At 35.5% G+C, this 25,060-nt stretch overlaps 1 protein-coding gene across 1 annotated transcript in view; it reads left to right on the plus strand.

Moving 5' to 3' along the window:
• The first annotated feature begins 10,732 nt into the window (after positions 1 to 10,732).
• Positions 10,733 to 25,060, plus strand: part of LOC149790382 (uncharacterized) — a 148,290-nt gene continuing 133,962 nt past the window's right edge. Inside the window, exon 1 of the mRNA XM_089972429.1 lies at positions 10,733 to 11,228. Within this exon, the coding sequence (XP_089828555.1) occupies positions 11,108 to 11,228 (121 nt within the window). The 5' untranslated portion in view covers positions 10,733 to 11,107. The remainder of the gene's footprint in view (positions 11,229 to 25,060) is intronic.

The following is a 25,060-nucleotide window of genomic DNA, read 5'->3' on the forward strand; positions in this document are numbered from 1 at the left end:
TGAAATCAATTTGGCCTGGCGCTGCTATTTCTGTGATTACATTGAAGAGTTATTATAAAGAAGAAATTTCACTTTAAATTGTATATACTGGGTTTTAAATGTTCCATTCTTCTTTAAAAAATTCATTTTTTTAAAATGAATAATGTTGTAAGAATTAAGAGAGATTTCGAAAATATATTAATTTGTGAATTGGTGGTATATGTTAAAATATCGATTATAAATTGATATTTTCAAAAATTATTTCAGTTAATTTTACCTTTATTTGAGCGTCAGGTTCATTTAAGAAACATAGACACAGACACAAATATCTTATGAATATTCATATATTGTTTTCGGAACTTAGCCATATGTCACAAGAACAAAAAAAGGGGCGACCCAAATGAACTTCAAAACGATTGCGATTTAGACCTGCATCGTTTTCTTTTACCATCCCTACCCTAAAGGCATTTTTGATTGGAGATTTTTAAAGCTCTTTTTTCTTTTGTTAAAAACGTGCTGCCTTGTAGCAACGACGCACCATGATGAGCGATGGATGTTCCCAGGAACACTTTTTACAAAGTCGGGGCAAAAAATGGTACACGTTGGTTTTGTATCCATCAGTGAAGACTGCATTATGATAGTGTTACTCCAGACCTTAGAATTGAACCCCAGGCGTAAAATTCTTCAACTCTTGTAGCTAATCCAAATTCTGCAAAGGTGAGTAGAAAAAGTGAATTGGCTCTTGGCTAGCAGTTTTCATCGAAATTGACCACAATGGCAAAAGTTAATGCCATTCGAAGCTTAAGTATGTTTGCCTATGGGGCTTACTAAAAGTCATGTTAACTTTAACGTCTTTGCGTATCGATATTTGGAAGTAGTACCGATGATATGCATTCGCAACATCGAGGTCAGTGCTACGGGCCATACCTTGAATGTTTCTTCGATAGCTTCCATTTGGATCGCCTCGGCTATTTACGAAACATCGATTGACTGAGAAGCTACGAATGATCGAACTATTTTTTCTCCACTTTGTAACCTCTCGGTTAATCCTACAGTCGATGCAATCGTAGAAATAGCTAATGTGATCCGAATATGTTTCGGTTTCTCTTTGTGCGGAGAAATTTCTCGCAAACAAAAACGCATGAACTTGATGTAAAATTATTGCTCCGATATATACTAGAGGCAAATCTTTGACTCGCAGAAATAACTAAGGGTGCTCCGAATGATAATATATATATATATATATATATATATATATATATATATATATATATATATATATATATATATATATATATATATATATATATATATATATATATATATATATATATATATATATATATATGTATATATATAATAATCATTAGCAGATTCGAGGTCAATCATATGGATAATACATCGAGTGTTTGACAATTGCTGCTACTGTGATCACTTCGGTTAGTTATGAAAGAACGATTGACAAAGTTACGAATCGTCTTAGTTATCATTTGTAACCTTTCTATCAATTAATCAGTATGTCTAATAAAAAATAGTCCGAATAGATAGGATTTATTTTTTGGCGGAGAAATTTCCGGCCAAAAATTGAATGACTTTTGTGCAAAAACTGCGGCAGCATCCATCAAAGACATTCTTATTCAGGCAGATATAGTCGAGGTAGTAGACACCTCGGCTAAATATTTGAAACTGTAAACACGATGTCTATGCTGTTTGTCAGCGTCCTGGTTTGCACATAAATCGTACAAACTGCAATCTAATAGGACCACCTGGTGTCCGTAATAAAAAAAAATAATTCGCATTTTCTGCCAATTTCACGTCATAGTCGTCGGAATGCAAAAAATAATTTGATGGTTAATTAGAACACTTTGGAATGATACCTATCGGCATCTGTTGAGGTGTGATGCATACTTTTGACCTTTACGCTGACATACTGGAGCCTAGGGTAGTCACCATATCATCTCGCTGTATCCCAATCAAAGAATCCTACCTCCGCTTCCAAAGAGCCATATTCAAGGCAGCCACTCAGTCTGTCGTTCGTAGTCGTCATCCAGTCTATACGCACTGTTTGGATGAAGAATGTCAGGCTCTTCTCAAGGAATATGAAACATCTGGATACCCAGACATAGCAGATCACCTGATCGATTCCCTGGACACTGCCAGGTGCACTCGCTGAGAGAAAACTAAGGGATCGCTCAACTTAGCGCGCGCCAGCCGGAAATGCTGGAGTATGATTCAAAGACTTGGCACCGCTCAGCAGCCAACAGTTCAAGCTCACCCTGTTGTCAAGCCAAATGCTGTAGCTAGCCTCTTATTACAACTGGCAAAGCTCCCCTGGAGAAACAGCACCGACGTCAAGTACGAGATGAGTGGCAACAATAATGTCGTCGGAAGTCCGATGAACTAGATCAAAATACTCCAGAAGCATTTACAACAACAGAACTTGAAACGGTGCTATGCAGCATCCAATCAGGCAAATCAGCAGGTTATGGCAACATTCTGCCTGAGTTCCTGAAGCAACTTGGCACGAAAGCAAAATGAATGGCTTGCTGCTTTATACACCAGTATTGTTAGGAAAAAGTGCATGCCGACTTTGTGGCACCAGGAAAAGATTATTGCGATACCAAAGCCTGGCAAAGATCCCAACAATGCAGAGAGTTATAGGCCCATCTCATTTTTTTCAGTCTGTTTTAAGTTAGTGGAGCACTGTTTATCCCAAAAATTGTTCTTGACTTGGAGAATATCATAACCGTTGAGTAGGCAGGTTTCAGGCATGGCCGTAGCACTTGCGATCAAGTCTTTGCCGTGAATAGATTTGTAAAAAACGGGTTTCAGAAGAACCCTAAAACTGGAGTTGTTTTTCTGGATCTAACAGCGGCGTGGCATGCAGGGCTATTGCTGAATATCTCCAGTGTATTTCCGGGCTGGATAGTTGGTACTATTGATCTGTTCCTCCGCAACAGGCGCTTCAGAGTGCACATCAGAGAGAATTTCAGCTTGTGGAGGTGTCAGGCTAATGGACTCCCACAACGGTCTATTCTTAAGCCAAGTTTATTCAATGTCTATATCAATGACTTACCTGTAACAGAGTCGCGTAAGTTTATGTATGCAGATGACATTGCTCTCGGGACCCAAAGTCTTTTGCTGAGCTTGAGGAGGTACTGAACAAGGCCCTGGAGGATATGAGGGACTTTTTCAAGAAATGGCGTCTACAACCAAGCTCAACAAGAACAGTCTCCAGCGTCTTCCACCTTATCAATGCAAATGTGATCCGTGAGTTTTGCATCTTCCTTAATGGGCAGCAAATGAAACACGACCCTACAACAACATACCTTGTGTGACTCTGGACAGATCACTGACATTATACAACCACCTGAAGAAAACTGCATCAAAACTTAGCACTCGAAACAACTTGCTCCTCAAACTGGCTGGCTCATCCTGGGACACTAGTGCTTAACACTCAAGACATCAGCACGGGTCCTCTAGTATTCCACAGCCGGTTATTGCGCTCCTGTCTGGTCTTGATCATCCCTCCTTAAGTTAATTGATGTCCAGCTCAACACAACAATGCGCATACTCTCTGAAACACTACGTCCTACTCTTTTACCATGGCTGCCAGTACTCATCAATATTCCTCCACCACATCTGTGTCGCCAGGAAACAACCACAAAAGTGTTGGATAAGGTCTACCGCTAGAAGATTCAGTAATAGGTGGAATAAAATAACTCAAGATGACTCCATGAAACTCATGGGCCAACTTAACGGATATTTAAGTCATCGATAGATTTATTGGATTTACTGCTGTAAAAATGTATATATCACAGAATAAGCCCAAAAAATCTTGGTTTTGCCTGAGAACGATTTGATCATTTTCGTCGTACATGCGCAAAACGTTACTTAGGGTAGATAATTGGATAATTGTTTTTCTTGTTAAGTGACTGAACTAGCGTGTATCTCATCGTAGATTGCTTGCGGATAGAGACACAAAAAGCACGGTATGCACGGGTATTTTACCCTTACTAATACTCATTCTCCTGTAGATTTAAGGCAAGTTTCTCTTCTAATTGACGCATTGGTCTTTTGGATCTCGTCAAGGAGTGTACGTTCTCCAGTTTTGTTCTACAGTCATAGGGGTAAGTGTTGCATCTTTATTTTAGTTGCTATAATAATAATAATAATAATAATAATAATAATAATAATAATATTAATGAGGATTTTGTATAGCGCCTAATCTTTAGAAGCTCTAAGCGCTTTACAACATTAGACAACACCTATAAGATAAAAAACATATAATAATATTATTACAAAAACAAACATCATGAAATTAGAAAAACGTTAAAAAATAAAAAACATGCCGAGAATATTTCAGGTAGGAAACATTATTAGGTCTTTAAGTTTGTTCTTGCAGTCGAAATAAGTGCGTTTTGAGAGCCCTTTTGAATGTGATCACTGTGTCTTTGTGTCTAAGTTCAGTGGGCAATTCATTTCACGTTGCTGGGCCTTGGTATGCAAAAGAACGCTTTCCATATGACTTTGTTTTCATAGTGGGAATAATGAGTATACGATTGTCAGAAGAGGAGCGTAAGTATCTTGCTGGTGTGTACACATGGGTGAGGTCGGATAGGTATGTTGGACTAGAGTCTGACAGTGAAATGTAGCACAGAGAACAAATTTTGTGTTTGATTCTGGATCGAATGGATAGCCTGTGTAGGGTGCAGAGCAGCGAAGAGGTGTGCTCTGATCGTGGTACTCTAAGTATGATCCGAGCAGCTGTGTTTTGAACTTTTTGAAGTTTCTGGAGTAGATATTGAGATGAACGAGACAGAATTGAGTTACAATAGTCCAGTCTTGAAAGTACTAATGAACATACACGTGTTTTAGTGGCATCAACTGAAAGATATTTGCGAACTGAGCTGAATGTGAAGCATATTCAGTTTTTAATGTCGTATCGTGAAATGTTGCCTTTACTACTACGCGGATATGAAACGTCGTGAACTTTTGAACTGTTACAAGTTGCTATTAAGAGTTTAATTTAGCAGCATGTATCCATAGATTTTAAATCCGCACCTGTTATTATGACCAGTGTGGTTTTATTGTCTGTGTGTCTCCGGTTGTATCAGATTGTCGGTCTCGCCGTCTTTTTGTCTGTATGGGGATGGAAGCAGGTGTGACCATCAAGGCCATACAAGAAGGTAACTGCTGATTTGTAAGCTTTTGCGCATGGTGGATTCATGAACGGTGTGTAGCCAATACAAGTGTGGGCCAACCCAATAATTCAGGAGAACTGTGTGATTTGACAATGGCCACGAAAACCAGGGCAAAATGTTTCGTATGCAGGTTTTGAAAATTATTTATGAGCCATACGTGGCTGTGAATCATACGGGCTGTACAAATGACCGAGTCAGGAGTCATATGTTTGGTACTATTATTATGTTGATTACAATTGAACAGATTTGTTTCAATTAATGATGTTGTCTCAATTGAGTAAAATTCAGTTAATTTCATTACATGATATTATTTAAATCTTACTTTCATTACATGAGATTTTTTGAATCTTACTTTCATTACATGAGATAGCATGAATCTTACCTTCATTTTTGAATATATGAATCACATTTTTGTTTTCCCCCTTTGTGAGTGTTTGTTTAAAGAAACTGAATGAATCTATGTTTAGAGCGTGAAAGAAATCGATGTATTTGTAGAGTATAAAAAGGTTTTTATTAATTCATTTCACAAGCTTCAATCTTTCATCACATTGTGTTGTGTTGTCTTTTAATCCAAGCATTCTTTCGGGTCAAATCCTGTTACAATACTGCGATCGTAAATTTCTTCTAGCGGTTTGATGCTCTATTTATAATTTATTAATTTGTTCACATGATGTATCGCAAATATATGGGTTATTTTTCAAACAGTTTCAAAATTGACATGGTTCAAATAGCGCAGAACCGAATTTCACATTACTGTATCACACATATTGTAATTTTTTAATTGGTCAATTGAAAGTAACCGATACTGGAAAGACAAGTTATAAGCCCGATTCCGGACAGTCAAGTGATAAGAACAGCAGTAGATGGATTTTAACTAAATTTGACATGCAGATTGATATTTGCGAAACTCTGAAAGAATTTGATTTCAAACAGTTCACATACATAAACATTCAGAGTAGCTATGGCTCCTGACTACATGCTCTAATGTTGCTTTCTACAGCACAATTTTATATTGAGGTGACCTTGGATTACTTTGATTTCCAGTGTTCAACTGCATTATTTAAAGTTTATACTTTCCTGATTGATCAACTTCGTAATCAATGGTTTCTATAGCATAACTTTATCAAGGATTGTTTAGTTTCAACTTTATTTGATATGCAATTTACATCAGCTTCAGCTCCGGGGTTGGGGGCACCTCAGAAAGAGGGGAACGTTTATGGTCATTGCAAAGAAGAGAGAGGTTCTGGGGGAACCGCTCAAAGAGGGGACCGTGTCACGTGCCCCCCCCTCACGGAATGATTACTAACCCCTGAGAAGGACGGGCAATTGAAAGGTCAAATAGCCCCTAGCCCCCAGTCAGCAAGGCCAACATTTTAGGTGTATAAATATGACAATAATAAGGTGAAATGTATAACAATTTAATATCACGGTACTCAACAATTACAGGACACTTTTTTAGTGCAATTGCTTCCAATCCATACAAGACCTACTCAAATCGCCAGTTATTTCATCACGCTAAATTAAAGGTGAAAGTGTTGCCTTCCCGCGTCCTTTGTATGTTATTCATTTGTAACTTACACATTGTATTCCATTTTCGGTACTTCCGGTACCCTTATTTCCGTTACCCTGGCCCTCCTTGTCGGTACTTCCGGTACCATTGTTTCAGTTCTCTCGCCCTGCTCCTTCGCACTAATGCCTATTCTCCCGTCCTCCACGTCTTCTCCTCTCTAATCTTCGGGTGGCGTCCTGTCCCACCGGGAAAGCTTCCTGTGGATTAGCAGGGACGTACAATTTTGCCTCCTCACAGGAGAATTAATACTCTCACAGATCTTCATCAGCATAATGGCAATTAAATCATTAGGTCAAGTCATCCACTCAAATCTAAATATTCCATCACGCTTGTTCTAATAAAGGCTACAACAACAACAATAATAGTACGACTTCTGATACATACACGCATATTCGTAATTCTCTATATAGTAAACTAACATCACCAATATTCCTATGCATTTCCTACCTTACAAATTATAAAAGACGCATACAAATATAAAAATGCCTATTTATACGAGCACAAGGCCAACAATGCCTAAAACTGCAGAATCCACAACTATTTATATTCAAACACAAGGTTCAGCACTACTCACTATTAAATTAAGTTATGAACCACGATACTAGATCGTAGCAGATTAAACCATCCACTTTGATTTTATCCTAACAACTACATACATTAATCCTGAATATTACTAATTTGATATACGCTACACTACGACATGTAGATAAATCAGTTGTACATAAAGACTGAATGTGTACTAAATTAAATTCACATAATAACGTATAAATCTTACGACACATAGTTAGGAAAGTGAGATAGATTTGGGCGAAGATATTTGACCTCAGAGGCTTTTGTTTCAAATCTCGTTAGAAGTTCCTAGAACTCCTTTCCCGCTCTTTTACGAGTGCAAAATTTGCTCTCGGAGTGCAGTCTAGTTCTCTGTGACCGACTTTTTCTACGTCCAAATGTGTACTGATTCTTTCACAATGACTGTAACAGAATAATGTCTAGCTGCGTAAAAAACCGCCCGAAAATTTGACTTAGCTCACATTGGATACCGGTGGTCTCTTTGAAAACTGCCTGGGGTGGTAGCACTGATAAGTTATAATGTCGTGTTTCTGGTCTCTTGTGAGGCGCCGTAGCAGACAAAGCTGTTTGCCTTAAAACTCGAACTTACTATTTTTTGAAAGACCACTTTTGAAATTTGAAATATGAGGGGAAAAAGAAAGTACTGACTCCTTTTCTTCGTTATTTCTAATAACTTACCTCTAAAGATCAGAAAGTGAAAATTGCCGTGCGGAATTTGCAATCTTTTGAGAAGTGCTCATCCGAAGTAAAGTTCTGCATTGTTCTCTCAAACACTGATAAACCCCTATCATTCGGATATTAAAATGAAGAAAAATGTAGGTTCTGTAATTCTCTAAGATGTACACACAGTCCCCTTTTAAAACCGAAATTACCAGCCGGAAATCCGTTCAATACCTTCACCAAACATCTTTGACCCTGTATGCAAAAAAGAAACTCCTGAGTGAAGGCTTAGTAATACTTGAGAAGAGTTTATATCCCGCATTCCAAGTCCTCATTATAAGAAATTATGGTTCCTGATTTCTCACCACCCTCATAACTTTGAACTATGACTGTTGGACATAATTATATATGATGAGATCCTCGATGAGTTTGTTTTTGCCTTTTTCTGTCGTCTACCTCTTCCAAAATAATACATGCAAGGATATAATATCATTAATTGGTGGAGTAGTAATCCTTTCTTCTCCTAAATTTTGATTGATTAAACATCATTATTTAATTGATTTAAAGCAAATGTATTGTGCAGATATATTTTCCAGGATTGTTGCATGAATTTGCCAGCATTTTACATTTCCCGTTTCTTTTTTAACTATATGATTATTTATTTTTTTTAGAGTTTCGACCCAATATTGTTGGATTCTCACCTTCTGTATGAATAAAGTTCATCTCTGCAAGGCCATCCAAAACAAATGTTGGAAAGCGGAGTCCTTTGTAATGCACCGTTCGCTAAAAGCTCTGATTTCTGTGCCAGTTAAAGTTTGTCTAACATCTTTGCTCATAGCTCTGGTCGAGTAAAGACGAGTAAAGTGATATTTTTTAAGAACTATTTATATCTATTTTCTTTATTTTGCAATAGACAATTGCTGCCCTAACTTTCAGTTATAATGAGCTACGTATTACTTGTCCAATAAAGATTTTGTTTGAATATGGGACATGATAAAGTACAAAATTATTTTCAATATTGAAAATTATAATTCTCTCTTCTTTTCACTTCTTTCCTGGAGCGGTGGTAACTCATTTGGTAGAACGCTTAACTGGTATTGCAAATGACGCGGGTTCAAAACCTGCCAGGGTCGGCTAAGTCTGTGTTGTAAAGCGCTTAGAGTTTCTAAAAATTAGGCGCAATACAAAGTCCTCATATATGTATCTATATGTATATATATGTGTGTGCATATATATATATATATATATATATATATATATATATATATATATATATATATATATATATATATATATATATATATATATATATATATATATATGTGTGTGTGTGTGTGTGTGTGTGTGTGTAAATATATATCTATATATATGTATATATAGATATATATATAGATATATATATATGTATATATATCTATATATATCTATATATATGTATATATATATATCTATATATATCTATCTATATATATGTATGTATATATGTATAGATATACATATATATATCTATATATATATATATAGATATACATACATATGAATATATATATATATATATATATATATATATATATATATATATATATATATATATATATATACATACTTTACATTGACATATATATACATATACATATGAGATTGTTGTGATAATGTATATAATGTATGACGTGATGTATATATATCACTGTATTGAAAAATTGCACTAAAACAGTGTCAGAAACATGAGCTCATATTTGAAGCACATTTGTACAGATCTGAAGGTGTGGTAGCACCTGTGTTATTTACAGCTTCTGGAGGCCAGCTGATCTAAATGGGTAGTACGACTACTTCTGACTATAAATACATCGATTTTATGAAAGTTAAAAAATAATAAAGAATTTAAATGCAATTGTAAAATGCATAACATAAATTATTTAAACGGAACGGAGAAAATGTATGATCTTCAGACAGAAACTGATAAAATTAGATCACTCACATCTATGAAGTATAGTCTCGACAATCGTTAGTATGTGAGAAAGTTGAAAGTAGCTTCCCGTGGGTCTGAGGTTCTTCCCGTAGGTCTGAGGTTCTTCCTTCATCAGATACACTTGCCGGCATGTATAGCTTATCACGTGCTGAACAACTGCGTTACACCTTAACAAACGAAAACCAGACCCTTACAACTCGGTCACTAAAAGTAAAAGGAAAGCGATATTTGAACTGATAAGGAAAACAATTAGCTCCAATAATTGCATTTTTAATTGACTAGTCCTGCAGAATTATTATCAGCAAAAACGTATATATGTCTAGTAAACAAAGCAATATTTATGAGAGCCAAACTGACAGATCTTTGGGATAGCCTTTGTGGCTTAGCTTGAAGGCATTCCACTCGTGACGAGTGCGGTACGGTACTGGTTCGATTCCACTGTAGGATCAGTCAGTTTATTTCAGTAAGGCATTTTCATTGCCTCGGTATGATAGAACATTCAAAAAAAATTTCTTCTTCGTCATACACACACACACACACACACGCTCATACACACACACACACAGGCTCACACACACGCACACGCACACACACACACACACACACACTTACACCCCCCCACACACACACTTACACCCCCCACACACACACACAAACACACCCACACCCCCACACCCCCACACATTTGTGTAAGTTCCACTTGGATTTTTAAAAATAAAAAAACCCAGTAATTCCAGCTCCAGTGCATTCTTCTATTACTCTAAACACGGGCTCAAACTATATATGAAAGTGCGTCCGATTAACATAGCTGCAAGGAAGGTCGTCTGCTACTGTCACGTTCCAAGCGGGAAGCTGATGTGAACTGAAGCGAATAACAAAAATTGATCGGTTTTGGCGAAACTATTGAACATGAATGTATCAGGAGATGAAATTTTCCCCATTGCCAGTTGTAACATTTGTTGCAATCCACTGAGACAACCTCGATGGAATTAAGTCATAATGGAATTTGTTCATGATTGAAGCATGAACAGCGAATTTCTCGCATAGAAAAGACATACGCAAGGCTTTGACATATGCTCGATTTATCGCGGAAAAATATTCGCTCTCTGTTTGATCGTTGGTAGTTTATATCTGTGTTCCCGAGAAACTGGCGATATGAAAATGAGATATCATGGTGATAATGTATCCATAAAACTAAAGATGTATTCTTGTTTCACCTTCTGGACACGTGCTGTATTGATTCTAGCGATTATTTGGAGTCCATCCTTATATCAAGGTAAGATGTTTTTAACGTCATTTGTCATTTACAGGTGTGCCGATTGACCCCTTAACGGCATTATTTTCTTTTGTACAGATAAATAGTTTACACTGCGTTTGGGATAGGTTCTAGCATATTTTCATGTCATTTTAAATTATCAATTTGCAGCTTTCTTTCAGAAATCACTTAAATGCTGCATACAATAAAATTATTTTTGTTACCAATTAAAAATGAAACAAGATGTGCTTGGTTTGTAAGCGATTTATTCTGTAACAAGTAGAATCACACTTTAAGGAATGTAGAACGAGGGTCAAGATAATGCAATGGTTCAATTACTCGCTTTGCACATCTCAGTTACCTGGCAGCGTCATGTCTGAGGTTTACCGGTCACTCATGAATGAGCGCAATTTCGTTTTTCAAAGCATTCTGGATTCCTTCAGTGAAAATATTGTGGAATGTTATCGCTTGTTTCCTCTAAAATTTTGAAAGAAGGTTGGCAGAATCTGTACAATCAGTTTATTTTTTTATTATGAAATCCCATCAAGAGGGAAGGGATATATTTTTTTTTAAAATTTTATTTCAACCGATCTTTGTCGAATGAGAAATGGGGCCATACCTATCCATTGGTCACCGGGTGACACCATCAGAAGGGTTGACACGAAAATGACTGTCTATAAAAATTTTGAATTCTTGTGCAGGAAGGAGGTCCATGGGGGTGACAACATGAGTTACCGCACATGGCTGTCTATATAATTTTAGAATTTTTTTGCAGGAAGGGGGTCCATGGGGTGACACCATGAGTTACCACACGTGACTGTCTATAAAAGTTTTGAATTTTTGTGCAGGAAGGGTGTCCATGGGGATGACACCATGATTTACTGCACTGGGTGACTCCAACCCTAGTGACGCCACTGTCTACCAATAATGAATGAAAATGAGGTGAAAATGGACTAACATAAACCCATCATACTCAAATGTTACACGACCCTATCCCCAAATAGAAAGAAAAGGAGCTGTAAAAATAAAATGATTTTATGACTGACAACAGGAATCTAGGACCAGCTGTTGAATATATGTGGGTGGTCTTCATCTACCCACTCCCCCACTACACAAAACAGTAATTTCATTCGTCAATTTTTAATATCTAACCTATCTTATGTCACTTGCTTTGGCTAAAAATAAAAAGTAACACAAGAAAGAGTGAAACAATAAGCTTTAAAAAATACAATAATTTATTTCCCTGGAAAAATTCTGTAAAAATTAAAAAAATGTGAACTTATGGTTTTATAGAATCAAATCCAAAAATAATCCAAAAATAATCCGAGAATACAATTTTAGTAGTCCTAATAACAAAATATTCTACTGATTTCAAGTTCGAATCCCGACGAAGAATTCAAGATGGAAGACGATGACGTATGCTGCAATCTATAATGTTGAAGTCGACAGTTCCTTGTAGAAATAACAATTATCACTCCAGTTTCTGATAGCTGAATAACTTTTTATTAAAAAACTGTCCTTGTTTCACAATATTACATGAGCACACGTATTTTCCAGAAAAATAATGGAATTAATCCTTTTGAATCGAAGTAATTTGAAATAACTCCAAACAAAGTAATTTGAAATAACTCCAAACAGCACAACATACAACTGACAGTTTAACATCCCAGCCTCTACTGAGATTAATTCTCTAAAACATGGGTTATATGGGCTTTCTAAAACGTAACGAAGAGTCACGTGATCATCTTCTGGAAGTTTATAGAAGCAAGTACTTGTCACAACTCACGTTTACCCAGTGTGACCCTGACGAAAACCAATCATTTTTACTCTCAGAAAAAAATGTTTATATCTTAAAGAAAAAGTTCCATCATGACCTTGGAAACAACCAATCGTTTTAAAAAAAATATAACTTGTTTACGAAGGTAGCTACAAATTCTGAAACAAGGTCAGGATTTAGATCAACATCTGGTGTTTATAAACTAACAATCAAAGTCAAACTATTTTCTAAAAGAAGTTTCATCTCTAGTGAATAAATTTACATTACAATATCATTAATTTAATTGAAATAAATATATATTAAATCAGATATAATTAAATCAAATATACGTAACACCTGATCGTCGCCATGGGTTCAATAACATTGTCATCTTGTTCAAACCAAACAGGAGTTTCTTGACTGGCATGGTCGCTATGTTTGAGTGGATGAGTTCATTTTACAAACAACAGATGCAATATAGTTTACCATCTTCGATAAGCTCCAAAAGTACTAAAAAGTAATATGTGTAACTTGGGCACGGCATAGAACTTCACATTACGTCGTAGGTTCACATGAAGCGAAACTGTGGGAAAGTTATATTAAAAATGTCCATAGGTTTAATATGATGGGGTCCTGATTGCTTAGGTATTTTCCACCTATATTTAATAAAATTGTATTTACGTTTGATTTTCCTCATTATGCTGTCGGACCTAATGGTCTTGGGGGTTTTGATTGCATAATATTTCTAAGTTTGTGTTCAGTTATTGGCTACTACTCCTAATTACTTTAGTGAGTTGTAGTCTTGGACACTTTGTGTGGCGGGGTCTGATGGCTGTAATTTAAGCCACCGTATATTATCTACGTGTGTCGAAACAGAGTTATAGAACGTAATTTATATGCTTTTCCCCATTTCAGTCATGCAGTAGAATGGGAGTAGGGTAGGGTTGGCTAGACACGGTGTTAGTAATTTATTTACTTATTCTGATATGGCATATTTAATTACATTAAATAATTTCCGTAAGGAGTATGGATATGTGTGCTTGGTATGATTTACATGTTAACTATTTACGTTGCTTAGATATAGTAAGATAAATGACCTATTTACTATTGACACTGCTTGATGTGTGTTATTGACCTTTTTCCTATTGACATTGCTTACGGTGCATGTTATTGACCTGTTTCCAGTTGACACTGCTTGCTGTATGTTATTGCCCTGTTTCCTATTGACAGTGTTTCTGGTGTGTTATTGACCTGCTTCCTATAGAAATTGCTTGCGGTGTATGATATTGACCTGTTTCCTATTGACATTGCTTTTAGTGTATGTAATTGACCTGTCACCTATTGACATTGCTTGGTATATATTATTGACCTGTTTCCTATTGACATTGCTTTTAGTGTATGTAATTGCCTGTTTCCTACTGACATTGCTTTTAGTGTATGTAATTGACCTGTTGCCTCTTGACATTACTTGGTATATATTATTGACCTGTTTCCTATTGACATTGCTTTTAGTGTATGTAATTGCCTGTTTCCTACTGACATTGCTTTTAGTGTATGTAATTGACCTGTTGCCTCTTGACATTACTTGGTATATATTATTGACCTGTTTCCTATTGACATTGCTTAAGGTGTGTGTTATTGACTTGTTTCCTATTGACATTGCTTACATTATATGTTATTGACCTGCTAGTTGATTGCATTGCCTGGTGTGTTAATGACTGTTTCCTTGGTCCGACGTACGAAACTCTGGAATTCGTTCTTAATGTGTCCAATACGCGTGAGCGATAATAAGCCGAAATTACCAGACTGACTTCTTTTTCTTCATCAGCCGATCTGTCTTCCCCGCTGCTCTCATCAGGTCTGACCGCAGTTATACATCGTAAGATTATATTGAGTTAGAAGAGTATAGGATGCCTGTATCGGGCGTCTTTGCATATATTTAGCTGATTGTCGATATTTGTTCCGGTTACTTCCATTAAATTTGAAGTTTTCATTGTTTGACAATTTCTTTGATAAAGTACAATATGTTGCTGTAAGTCGTGTTAATGCTAATATTGCTTTCCGGAAATTACTGGTAAATAGGTGGAATTCCTTTTTTCTGTTGTTCTGTCTTGAAGATGTTCCGTTGTCCTTGATACTAGGGGAATATATTACATAGTTACTACATAGTAAAGTTCCATACGAAATTGGTGCCATTTTATAAGGTGGAAATATCGGTCGTCTCTGTCTGGAGTGAAATAAAAATATCACAAAGCATATCCTCCTTTTCAAACAGCTTAAAGTAAGATCTCACGTAATTTTCCTGGGTAAGGTTATGTTCATGGGGTTTGGTACACAACGACATATCATCTTGGGTGAATTCTGTCTTGGTCACGTTGACGTATTGGAACTCGAAACGTTTTTGATAGACGTCTGAGTTAAGATCCGCAGAGCTGACGATGGCGATAAGCAACTGTCTTTGTAGTTGACATTCGAGGACGTTATCTTTGATCTTGTTTGGGAGTCCAGAGTCAATAGTGAAGGTTTTGACTTCCATTCGTTGTAGAGAATGCATGGCTGTCCTTCTGCTGAGAGTTTGACTGATGTCGTTTACCATCATAGGTAAGAGCTCCACACGCGGAACGAAAAGTCTGACTTCTTCGATCATAGTTTTGTACTCGTAAGCATTCGTGATCAAATGGTACACGGTACTACATCGATTTAGCTTCAGAAATACAACCACTCCGTTCAGCAGCTACTTGTTTTGCAACCACATGTCTAAATGCAAACGATACATCATTTCTGAACTACTTCATAGTTAGATTCTCATTCGACGTTCATTAAATCAAACATTGTGAGGACCATCATCGGAAGTCAACGCTTTGTCGTTGAGCTAGTTTGCGTTCGAAGAACACGCCCACTTCGCTGAACAACGAATGCAAAAAATTATTGATATGAACTACTCTGGCATTGTTCCCTGGATATGTATTGTCCTTTTCGAGAGCTTTCACAAGAAAGTATAAGAAACGGTTGAATGTTGATTTTAATATGGTGCTACCGTACAAACAATCAGATTTTAATACATCTAAACAAAGTCCTCGTTGTCGAGCGATTTTCTCGATACAGATGATACATGTCATAATTCACAGCAGAACCATGTAGTTTCACGGTGATTTTCCTTTGGAACATATAATATTTAGATCTCCTTTTATACTAATATTGACACTTTCAAAATACGATTTACTGACTGGAAGCTAATGAGGATGTACAGTTCTCGATGAACGTGATACGTGTTTCCTCCTTCATCCTAAGCAGCGATGGCAGATTCCACTTTGAAAGGAATAACTTTCGGCAATGGAGCTCGTGTGATTCTCACGATGACGTTGCACTCAGCAATATTAGAATACACAAACAACAAATTCAGTAAGTCGCTCAGTTCAATTGTGGTAGTTTTTTTTGTGGCTTCTTTGTTTGTTTGAATATCGATTCTTGGATTATCGAGTTGTTATAAAGCTACTTTATGTTTATTAAATAAAACGTTTTGTTTGATGTTGTATGTGAATAATGCTTAATTGCAATTGACGTGTTGTCAGAGTCAACCATCGTAACACTTCATAGAGACTAGTTTCTAGCAAATTTGAACGTAATTGTGCCTTTTAGCGCCTGATGGAATACAATGGAAGTAGGAGGAGACTGAATGGAAGTCACGATGGATATTGTTTGTTATGCAATTTTTATCGAACAACTAGTTTGTAAACATGGGGTCTGTTTTTGTGGATATTACAAGATATTGGCGATGTTGATTTATTTATTGTGCACTTTAGAGGACGGTTATTAATTTGTAACTTGCATGAGTGGGATGTAAAGGGAAATGTATCAGCCCCTTTAAAAAGTTATAGGAATTATAGAATAGGACCAATATATGTTCCTAACAATAACAAAATAAGACGGCCGTACAGTCTATTTCCATTAAGAGAACTTTCTATTAATAGATTATCTGATATCTACGAGAGTGGGGAAATCAAAGATGAATTCCATATTTCATTAAAACACCAAAACTATTCAGAATTACAATTTAAATATTTCTAAATTACTTTTACGAATACTTTTAGCTGATGTAATACTTTGTAATAAATTTGATGAAATACTTTGAAATAAATCTGATGAAATATTTGGTAATAAATCTGACGAATTACTTTGTATTAAATCCGACGAAATATTTTGTAATAAATTTGATGAAATACTTTGTAATAAATCCGATGAATTACTTTGCATTAAATCCGATGAAGTACTTCGTAATAAATCTGAAGAGATAATTAGAAGAACAGCACATTTCATATAGTTTGCCTATAAACAACGAAATATCGTTTGCGTCTTCACTAATTATGTATATTCTGTCACATATATGTGATAATTTGACTTGCTAAATTGCTACCATATAGTGTGTGTGTGTGTGTGTGTGTGTGTGTGTGTGTGTGTGTGTGTGTGCAATTTTGTACTTGGGTGGATTGGTCTACACAAAAAATAGTTTTTCTTCCTGTGGTGTTCTATGAAGGGTCACAAGTACGTATCCATGAATTGTTTTAGCTATAACATAATTATTGCACCAAACGATGATATAGACAGTCAAAGAGAAAGAAGAAAAAAGAAAGCAAGAGATAACGGTAACAAAAATGTTACATTGTACATTGTTGATTTCAAGTAGCTTTAGTGTAATACAAAATCATGTCGGATGCAAACAGTGTCAATACAGTCATAATTAAAATATGTATAGATCTAACATCTATTTCATAAGAATAAGATCAAGAGATTCGGATGTCAGAAGACAGAAAAGAAAAAAATAAATAAAGATGAATGAGATGCAGAAGGGCATAATGAGGGAGAGTGCTTATAGTATTTCCGTATTTTAAGTAATTAAATTTTACATTAAAAAAGGAATCTCGATAAGTCGAGACTGAACTTTGACACACATCAAAAATTATTTTTACGAACAAAGGATGCTCCTATTGCACTCAGAAGCAGAGAACGCGCGAACATGTTAAGACTAAACAGTCCATATAAAGACGAAAGGTATGTATTTTTCCTTAGAGTATACATAGCTTCTTCTTGAAGACGGCTTCGACTGGGACCGTCCGTGTATCCGTATACAAAATACAGACAGCATCGACTGGGTCTGCCCATTTATCCTTATACGAAATACAGACGGCATAAGCTGGGTCTACCCAAATATCTGTATACAAAATACAGACGGCATCAACTGGGTCTGTCCGTGTATCCGCATAGAAAATACGACGGCATTAAATGGGTTTGTCCGTGTATCCGTATACAAAATACAGACGGCATCGACCGGGTCTGCTCATTAATCCGTAAAGAAATGCAGACGTCATCGACTGGGTCTGCTCATTAATCCGTAAAGAAATGCAGACGGCATCAGCTGGGTCTGCCCATTTATCCGTATACAGAATACAGACGGCATCGACTGGGTCTGGCCATTTATTCGTATACAAGACACACACAGACACACACACACACACACACACACACACACACACACACACATATATATATATATATATATATATATATATATATATATATATATATATATATATATATATATATATATATATATATATATATATATATATATATATATATATATATATATATATACTGTTGATGCCGTCTGTGGGTGGAAACTGATGATAAACTTGACTCATAATCTGATAGTTGTGAGTCCGAGAGATGCTCTGGCGAGCCAGAGTCGGCTGCGTCGGCGTCTCGTTGTGAAAGAAACTTAACTCCTATTTGATCTGGGATGATAAATTTAAACAATCAACCCATTGTTATTATATTTCATATTTGTTTTATTAATATCGTTGGAGATGAACAGTGGCTAATTGTATTTATGACTGAAAAATGGTTTGAAAGATAAAGTCAACGATTCATTTTACGTACAAATCGGCATTCCGACACTTTGATTATCCTGGCGGGGAAAATATTTCAAGAATGATGTCACTCGATTAGTCAGATCAAGGATAAATAAGAGAAAACGTATGCTGCACTTGATTTCTTTAGCAGTAATATAATTTACGACAAAAACAGTCGATTTACTTTTAAAATCGGTACATGTCTTCTGGAAATTATTTACCATGAGCTTATTTTACTGATAACAATTCGCACCAATTTGCCCCCTCCCCCCTTTTTAGTTTTTGTATGATTTAGTATAATAACTGAGATTTTATTGTTAGTAATGGAGCAATTTTGGTTATTTTTGAAAGATTATTTTCATATTTAAATTGAATAAGAAGATGGGGTCGCCATTTCTGATCGTGGACAATGATAGGACCAAAAGTGACTTCTTTAAAACAAAAACCATTCCAATTAACCGGCTTTATCTGGAGTTTAATCGCTAGTATCTAATTGAACTCTAATGTAAACGGCACACATTATTTTAAACGTAAGTGTCTAATGCAAACGGCACACAGTATTTAAATCGTTAGTATCTGGTTGAACTCTAATGCAAGCGGTATGCAGTATTTTATTCGTAAGTGTCTAATGCAAACGGCACGCTGTATTTAAATCGTTAGTGTCTGATTGAACTCTAATGCAAACGGCACACAGTATTTAAATCGTTAGTATCTGGTTGAACTCTAATGCAAAAGGTACACAGTATTTTATTCGTAAGTGTCTAATGCAAACGGCACTCTGTATTTAAATCGTTGGTGTCTAATGCAAACGGTACGCTGTATTTTAAACCCAAGTGTCTAATGCAAACGGCACGCTGTATTTAATTCGTTAGTGTCTGATTGAACTCTAACGCAAACGGTACACATTATTTTAAACGTAAGTGTCTAATGCAAGCGGTACACAGTATTTAATTCGTAAGTGTCTAATGCAAACGGCACGCTGTATTTAAATCGTTAGTGTCTGATTGAACTCTAATGCAAACGGTACACAGTATTTAATTCGTAAGTGTCTAATGCAAACGGCACGCTGTATTTAAATCGTTAGTGTCTGATTGAACTCTAGTGCAAATTGAACACTGGATTTCAATCTTCAATGTCTAATTGAACTCTTATAAGATAAAAATTCTCTTTTTTCAGATTGCATATACCATACATCTAAATTAAAGTATAAATATAAAATAAAAACATTTTAAACATAACAAAAATTCATAGATCTTTTATGCACAAATATACAGACACATCTACAATTACAGACTGTTGGCATTGTTCAGAATGAAATTATGTAAGACATTTTACGAGTACTTTGTTTCATCTATCAGTAATCCGAGAATTTAATATCATAGTTCAACAGATATTTCAAGATACAATTATTACTATTATATATTCTTGTCATCATTGAAAACACATAATTTCTCATTAATTCTTCAAAACTGAATACGCGACAGATTACAAACATACTGGAAGCACGGTTCCATCTTGGAAGGCTTAATGGAAAATTGTTATAACCAATAATCCATTTTTATTTCATACATTCACTAAAGTTTGTCCACAGAGGAACACAGTTCATTGTGCAGCAATAAGATTTAAATAATCTGATTTTTATACTGAAAGAAAAATTTCAAACTTTACTTAGAAGCATGTTTAATTAAATAAACCGAAGCTGTAATATCTGATCATATCTTCATGATCTGACCGATTGGAGCTTAAAATATGATCCAAATAGCTATCACGGTTGGTATATACACAAACATGGCTGTTAAAATGTACAGAGAAATTAGATGATAATTTGAAAAAAGTTGACTGAAAGACTACGCATACCGATTGTTTTCATTATTATAGATTTTATCATTCCCGAATGCGTATCGTTCACGTGTATTTGATAATTTCCTTAAACCTGCATCAAAATGATTAATCAGTGATATATCATGAGAAAAACTAACATTGTTAAGAAATAGCAAATTAGGTGTCAACTGTAACCCCACGTGACCCTGACCCAGCTCATACAATGGGCAAGAAACCTCCCTGCCTCACCCCATTGGTTATATGGAAGGAGCCATATTTCTCAGTTCCCGAAAGCAGGTAGAACGACTGGTTGCTATACCAGATGACTATAGTATGACAGGTATTTGAATATCAAGTAACCTTTTAAAGAGTGTCCAATGACTGAGGCAATCAAATGCTTACTTGGGTCTAAAACATGCAAACACAAAGCAGCTGCGTTCTACATAACAGCTGACATATTCCTTTAAAGGATTTGTCTGTTGTTTCTTGCCTTTTTATGTTTTTTTTTCTTCAAAAAATCAAAACAGCAAACAAACAAACAAACAACGGATTATCAGAGATTCTGATTTCACATCGTTATATTACACTACATTTAAATATTTTTGAAAAAAATGTCATAAGAGCTTTAGGTCTATAATTATTTGTGTCTTTGTGACCAATTTCCCTTTTCAGTAGCGAGATAATTGTAACTTTTCTGTAATTATCTGGAGCAAAGTTTATGTAAACACATAATCAAAAGAAATCATCAAAAGGACATGAAGTCTACTATCTGAAAATGTAGTCTCTGTCTGTCTGTCTCTCTATCTATCTATCTATCTATCTATCTATCTATCTATCTATCTATATATATATATATATATATATATATATATATATATATATATATATATATATATATATATATATATATATATATATATATATATATATATATATATATTCCCCCACATATTTCATACACAAACTGCACACATAATTTCTAATGCAAACTGCACACTACAAATCGTTTCATTTAAATCAGAAAAAGATCCTGACTTTTGTCGTTACAGTTTACCTTGGCACTTGCTTATCCGTCACTTTTCCAGCAACTGCATAGTCACCGTTAGCAGGTTTTGGTTTCAAGATTTTCATTTGCACATATTGCACAGACATATTCTAACCGTACTTAACATGAATCATTATAATACTAACACATTTCATTCTGTGACTCGCGTATTTCTCACTTTGACCTTGGGATCAAGAGCACATTCATAGAAAAGGTGAGATAAAGTTTAGCGAATAGTTTTTTAATTATATTTATTTCCTAAACCCCTTGTGATCAGGCTTTTGTTTATAGTTTTTTCTGCTTATTTTTTTGAACGCATTAATTGCTTTTGTTGATAGTTTCGTTGAATCACCGTGAAGCTAAGACTGTTCTTCGGAAATATATTCGCTTGCCTCTTTGATCTTGGGATCAAGGTCACAGTCACAGAAAAGGTGAGACAATGTTTAGCGTACAGTTTTTGTTATTTTTATTTTCTAAACCCTTTGGTGGGTTTTCTTCGTTTTAAAGATGAATCATTACGAAGCTGAGACAATTCATTCTGCGATATGCTTGTGCAACGTTTTGATCTTTGGGTAAGGTCACTCATTTTATAGCAATACTTCAATGTATGCTCGCCATGTAAACACTGGCCTACTTGTTAATAATTTGCGAAGCGTATGCAATGATAAGCCTAGGCATTGTAGGACAACATCATTTTCTTTGTATAAAAAAAATCCTGATATTTGAAAGTAAAATTCAACCAGTATAGAAGTGCATTTGTAACATTATATTGCACGTATCGCGATACAGCGGTGGAGATACGATGTATCTCATCACGAGTAATACACTGTATGTACCTGCTTATCAGTTTGAGTCCCATTGCAAACTGCACAGTCCCATATTTCTGGGTCTATACAGTTTGCTATGAGTAGTTGGTAGAAAACAAAACACAGTCCCTATCTGTCAGCGAATTATGAGACAGCAGATAGGGGTCTGTTTCTCTTGCACATGGACTCGACTTATAAGCGAGTATATTGGTATGCCATATGCGCATTCTTTCGTATGGTAATAGGAGACATTTAACCTTTCGTAACACCGTTTGTGGAACCCAAGAATCATGGAAGACAAGAGGAAACAAGTGTTTTCTTATTATTTGTGTTATTAAAGAATTATCAATGTGTATGAAAAATGAACTTTCGTCCAAACAGAATGTACAAAACAGAGAATGTAATTTATTGCATTAATGCAGTATCTGTGGCCTTTAGTATGTCGGAGAAACTAAAAAGCTACACAAAAGGACCAATCCTCACAGATCTGACTAGATAACAAAGAAGCTGGACAAAAGTCCATTTGTAGAACACTTCTTTTCCTCAGGCAACACTTCCAGTGATATAGCACCAATTGCAATTGCTCACAACCCCAACTAGAATTCCGAAACTAGAAGAGAAAATGAATTTTACTGGATATGCCGCCTTAGAACATTGAAATCATGAAGACTAGATAAAGAATATTTTCTTTTTCATTTTGTTCACCTGTAACTACTAATAAAACAATGAAGTTTCTGGGATATAATTTACGTTTACACCTATTTAAATAAAAGATATGGTGTTCCTCATCCATTTGTCGATAGAAAGAGACACATCATCGTCAGTCAAGCCGAAGCCAACTAGTCAAAAGTTAAAACATTTTCAAACTTTGATTCTAGCAGAAATAGTTTTATAAACATTTATAATTTCAACGCTTTTTTGTGTTTATTGTTTTGTCTTGTCTCATCTCAGTTTTATCTTTGCCTGTGACAAAGCGCCCAGGCTAGTGAGAAACTGGTTTTGCGCTGTTTGCGTTCAGTTTATTACTTATATAGAATACTTATCTATCATTATGGTTATTATTCTAAGAATAATTGTGAAAAATAAATATTGTTTAATAATGACTCATGTTTTATAAATTGTATTCTTTATAGTTGAGTTAATTAAAGAGGAATATTTAGGTCACATTGCGCCCGGAAAGTAATGTCTTCATTCATCTACTTGAATGGAACTTGACTTGAGACCTTCAGTGTTGGTACTTTTATCATAAAAATAAAATATTTCTTGCATAAACCAGGATAATATTTCATATCCATCGTCTGTGAAGTTCGCAGTGTAATAATGACTCAGTGTATTTAATTGTGGGAAATAATTCAATGTCAAGTACTTACTTTAAACATGGATGGATTAGACATGGGGATAATATAGATTCTAGGTTGATTTTTGCGACAGTTTCCATTCGCAACCAATGAAAAATTACCAGTCTGTAGAAAAGTTTCTTGTGACTGGCTGGTAAGAAATTTTAAACTCGAACTCTGACTCGAACGTTTTAAGATCTATGGATAGATTTCCAATCTTTTTCTTGTTATACAGAGTTCCATGAAACAAGTAACTTAAACATTAAGCAGACATTAAACCAGTTTAAGCAATATAAACTTCAGCACAACTTGACGATGGAGGAGTAACAGTCTATACTGTAGACAAGGGGTTGGCAAAATCCGGCCCGCGGGCCAGATCCATCCAGTGCCCTAGTTTTATCCATTAAGTTACATCATGGGGATTTAAAAAGCACTTATCCGGCCTTCAAACTAGAGAATGTTGCCCATACCTGCTTTAGACCTTACCTGTAGATAGGTCACAGAGTTAAGTTCCATACAATCTGACTTAATTTATAGCTACAAAGTTGTATTATCATTTTTTAGTTAATCTTTGTCCATCGGATTGTTATAAAAATTGTCAGTAATATTGATTAATTGTGTTACATCATTGTGTACTGAAGCGGATTCGAGTTAAAAATCAATCATTTTGATATTGAAGTAATGCCATAAGTAAGAGGATTGGATCCTTCCAACTTGATCAGCTTCCTAAATGACATCATTCGAGTACTACTCAATATGGAGGAAGTGAAACTTGGCTCGAAGCGTTAGAATAACAACAACGAGTTTAAGACCTTATCTTCTATTTAAGTATGCTTTTCGTTACCAGTTCCGCGCACTTCTGCAAGTAGCTCTCTTTTAAGATTTCAATGTAGCGGCTGATATTTGATTTAATTTGTCCTATTTTATTATCTAGAGTTGCAAAGAGAAAAACGAATAGAAAAATGAAATAATCCATTCCAAGGCTATGATCTTCACGCCACTTATGAACTCCCTCAATTTCTCGGTGTTTCCGTGTTGTTTGTTTGTGACTGCGCCCCGTATATATACCGTATATATACCCCTTGCTGTTTTCTGTCCCGCGGCTACCATTGTGGAATGGCAGTTTTCTGCGACATCGAAAGTTTCACGACCACCAACGTCAAATGTCAGTTTTCTGCC

This window comes from Sinohyriopsis cumingii, chromosome 10, assembly GCF_028554795.1.
Source record: "Sinohyriopsis cumingii isolate HCF-2022 chromosome 10, ASM2855479v2, whole genome shotgun sequence".
NCBI classification, from domain to species: Eukaryota; Metazoa; Mollusca; class Bivalvia; order Unionida; family Unionidae; genus Sinohyriopsis; species Sinohyriopsis cumingii.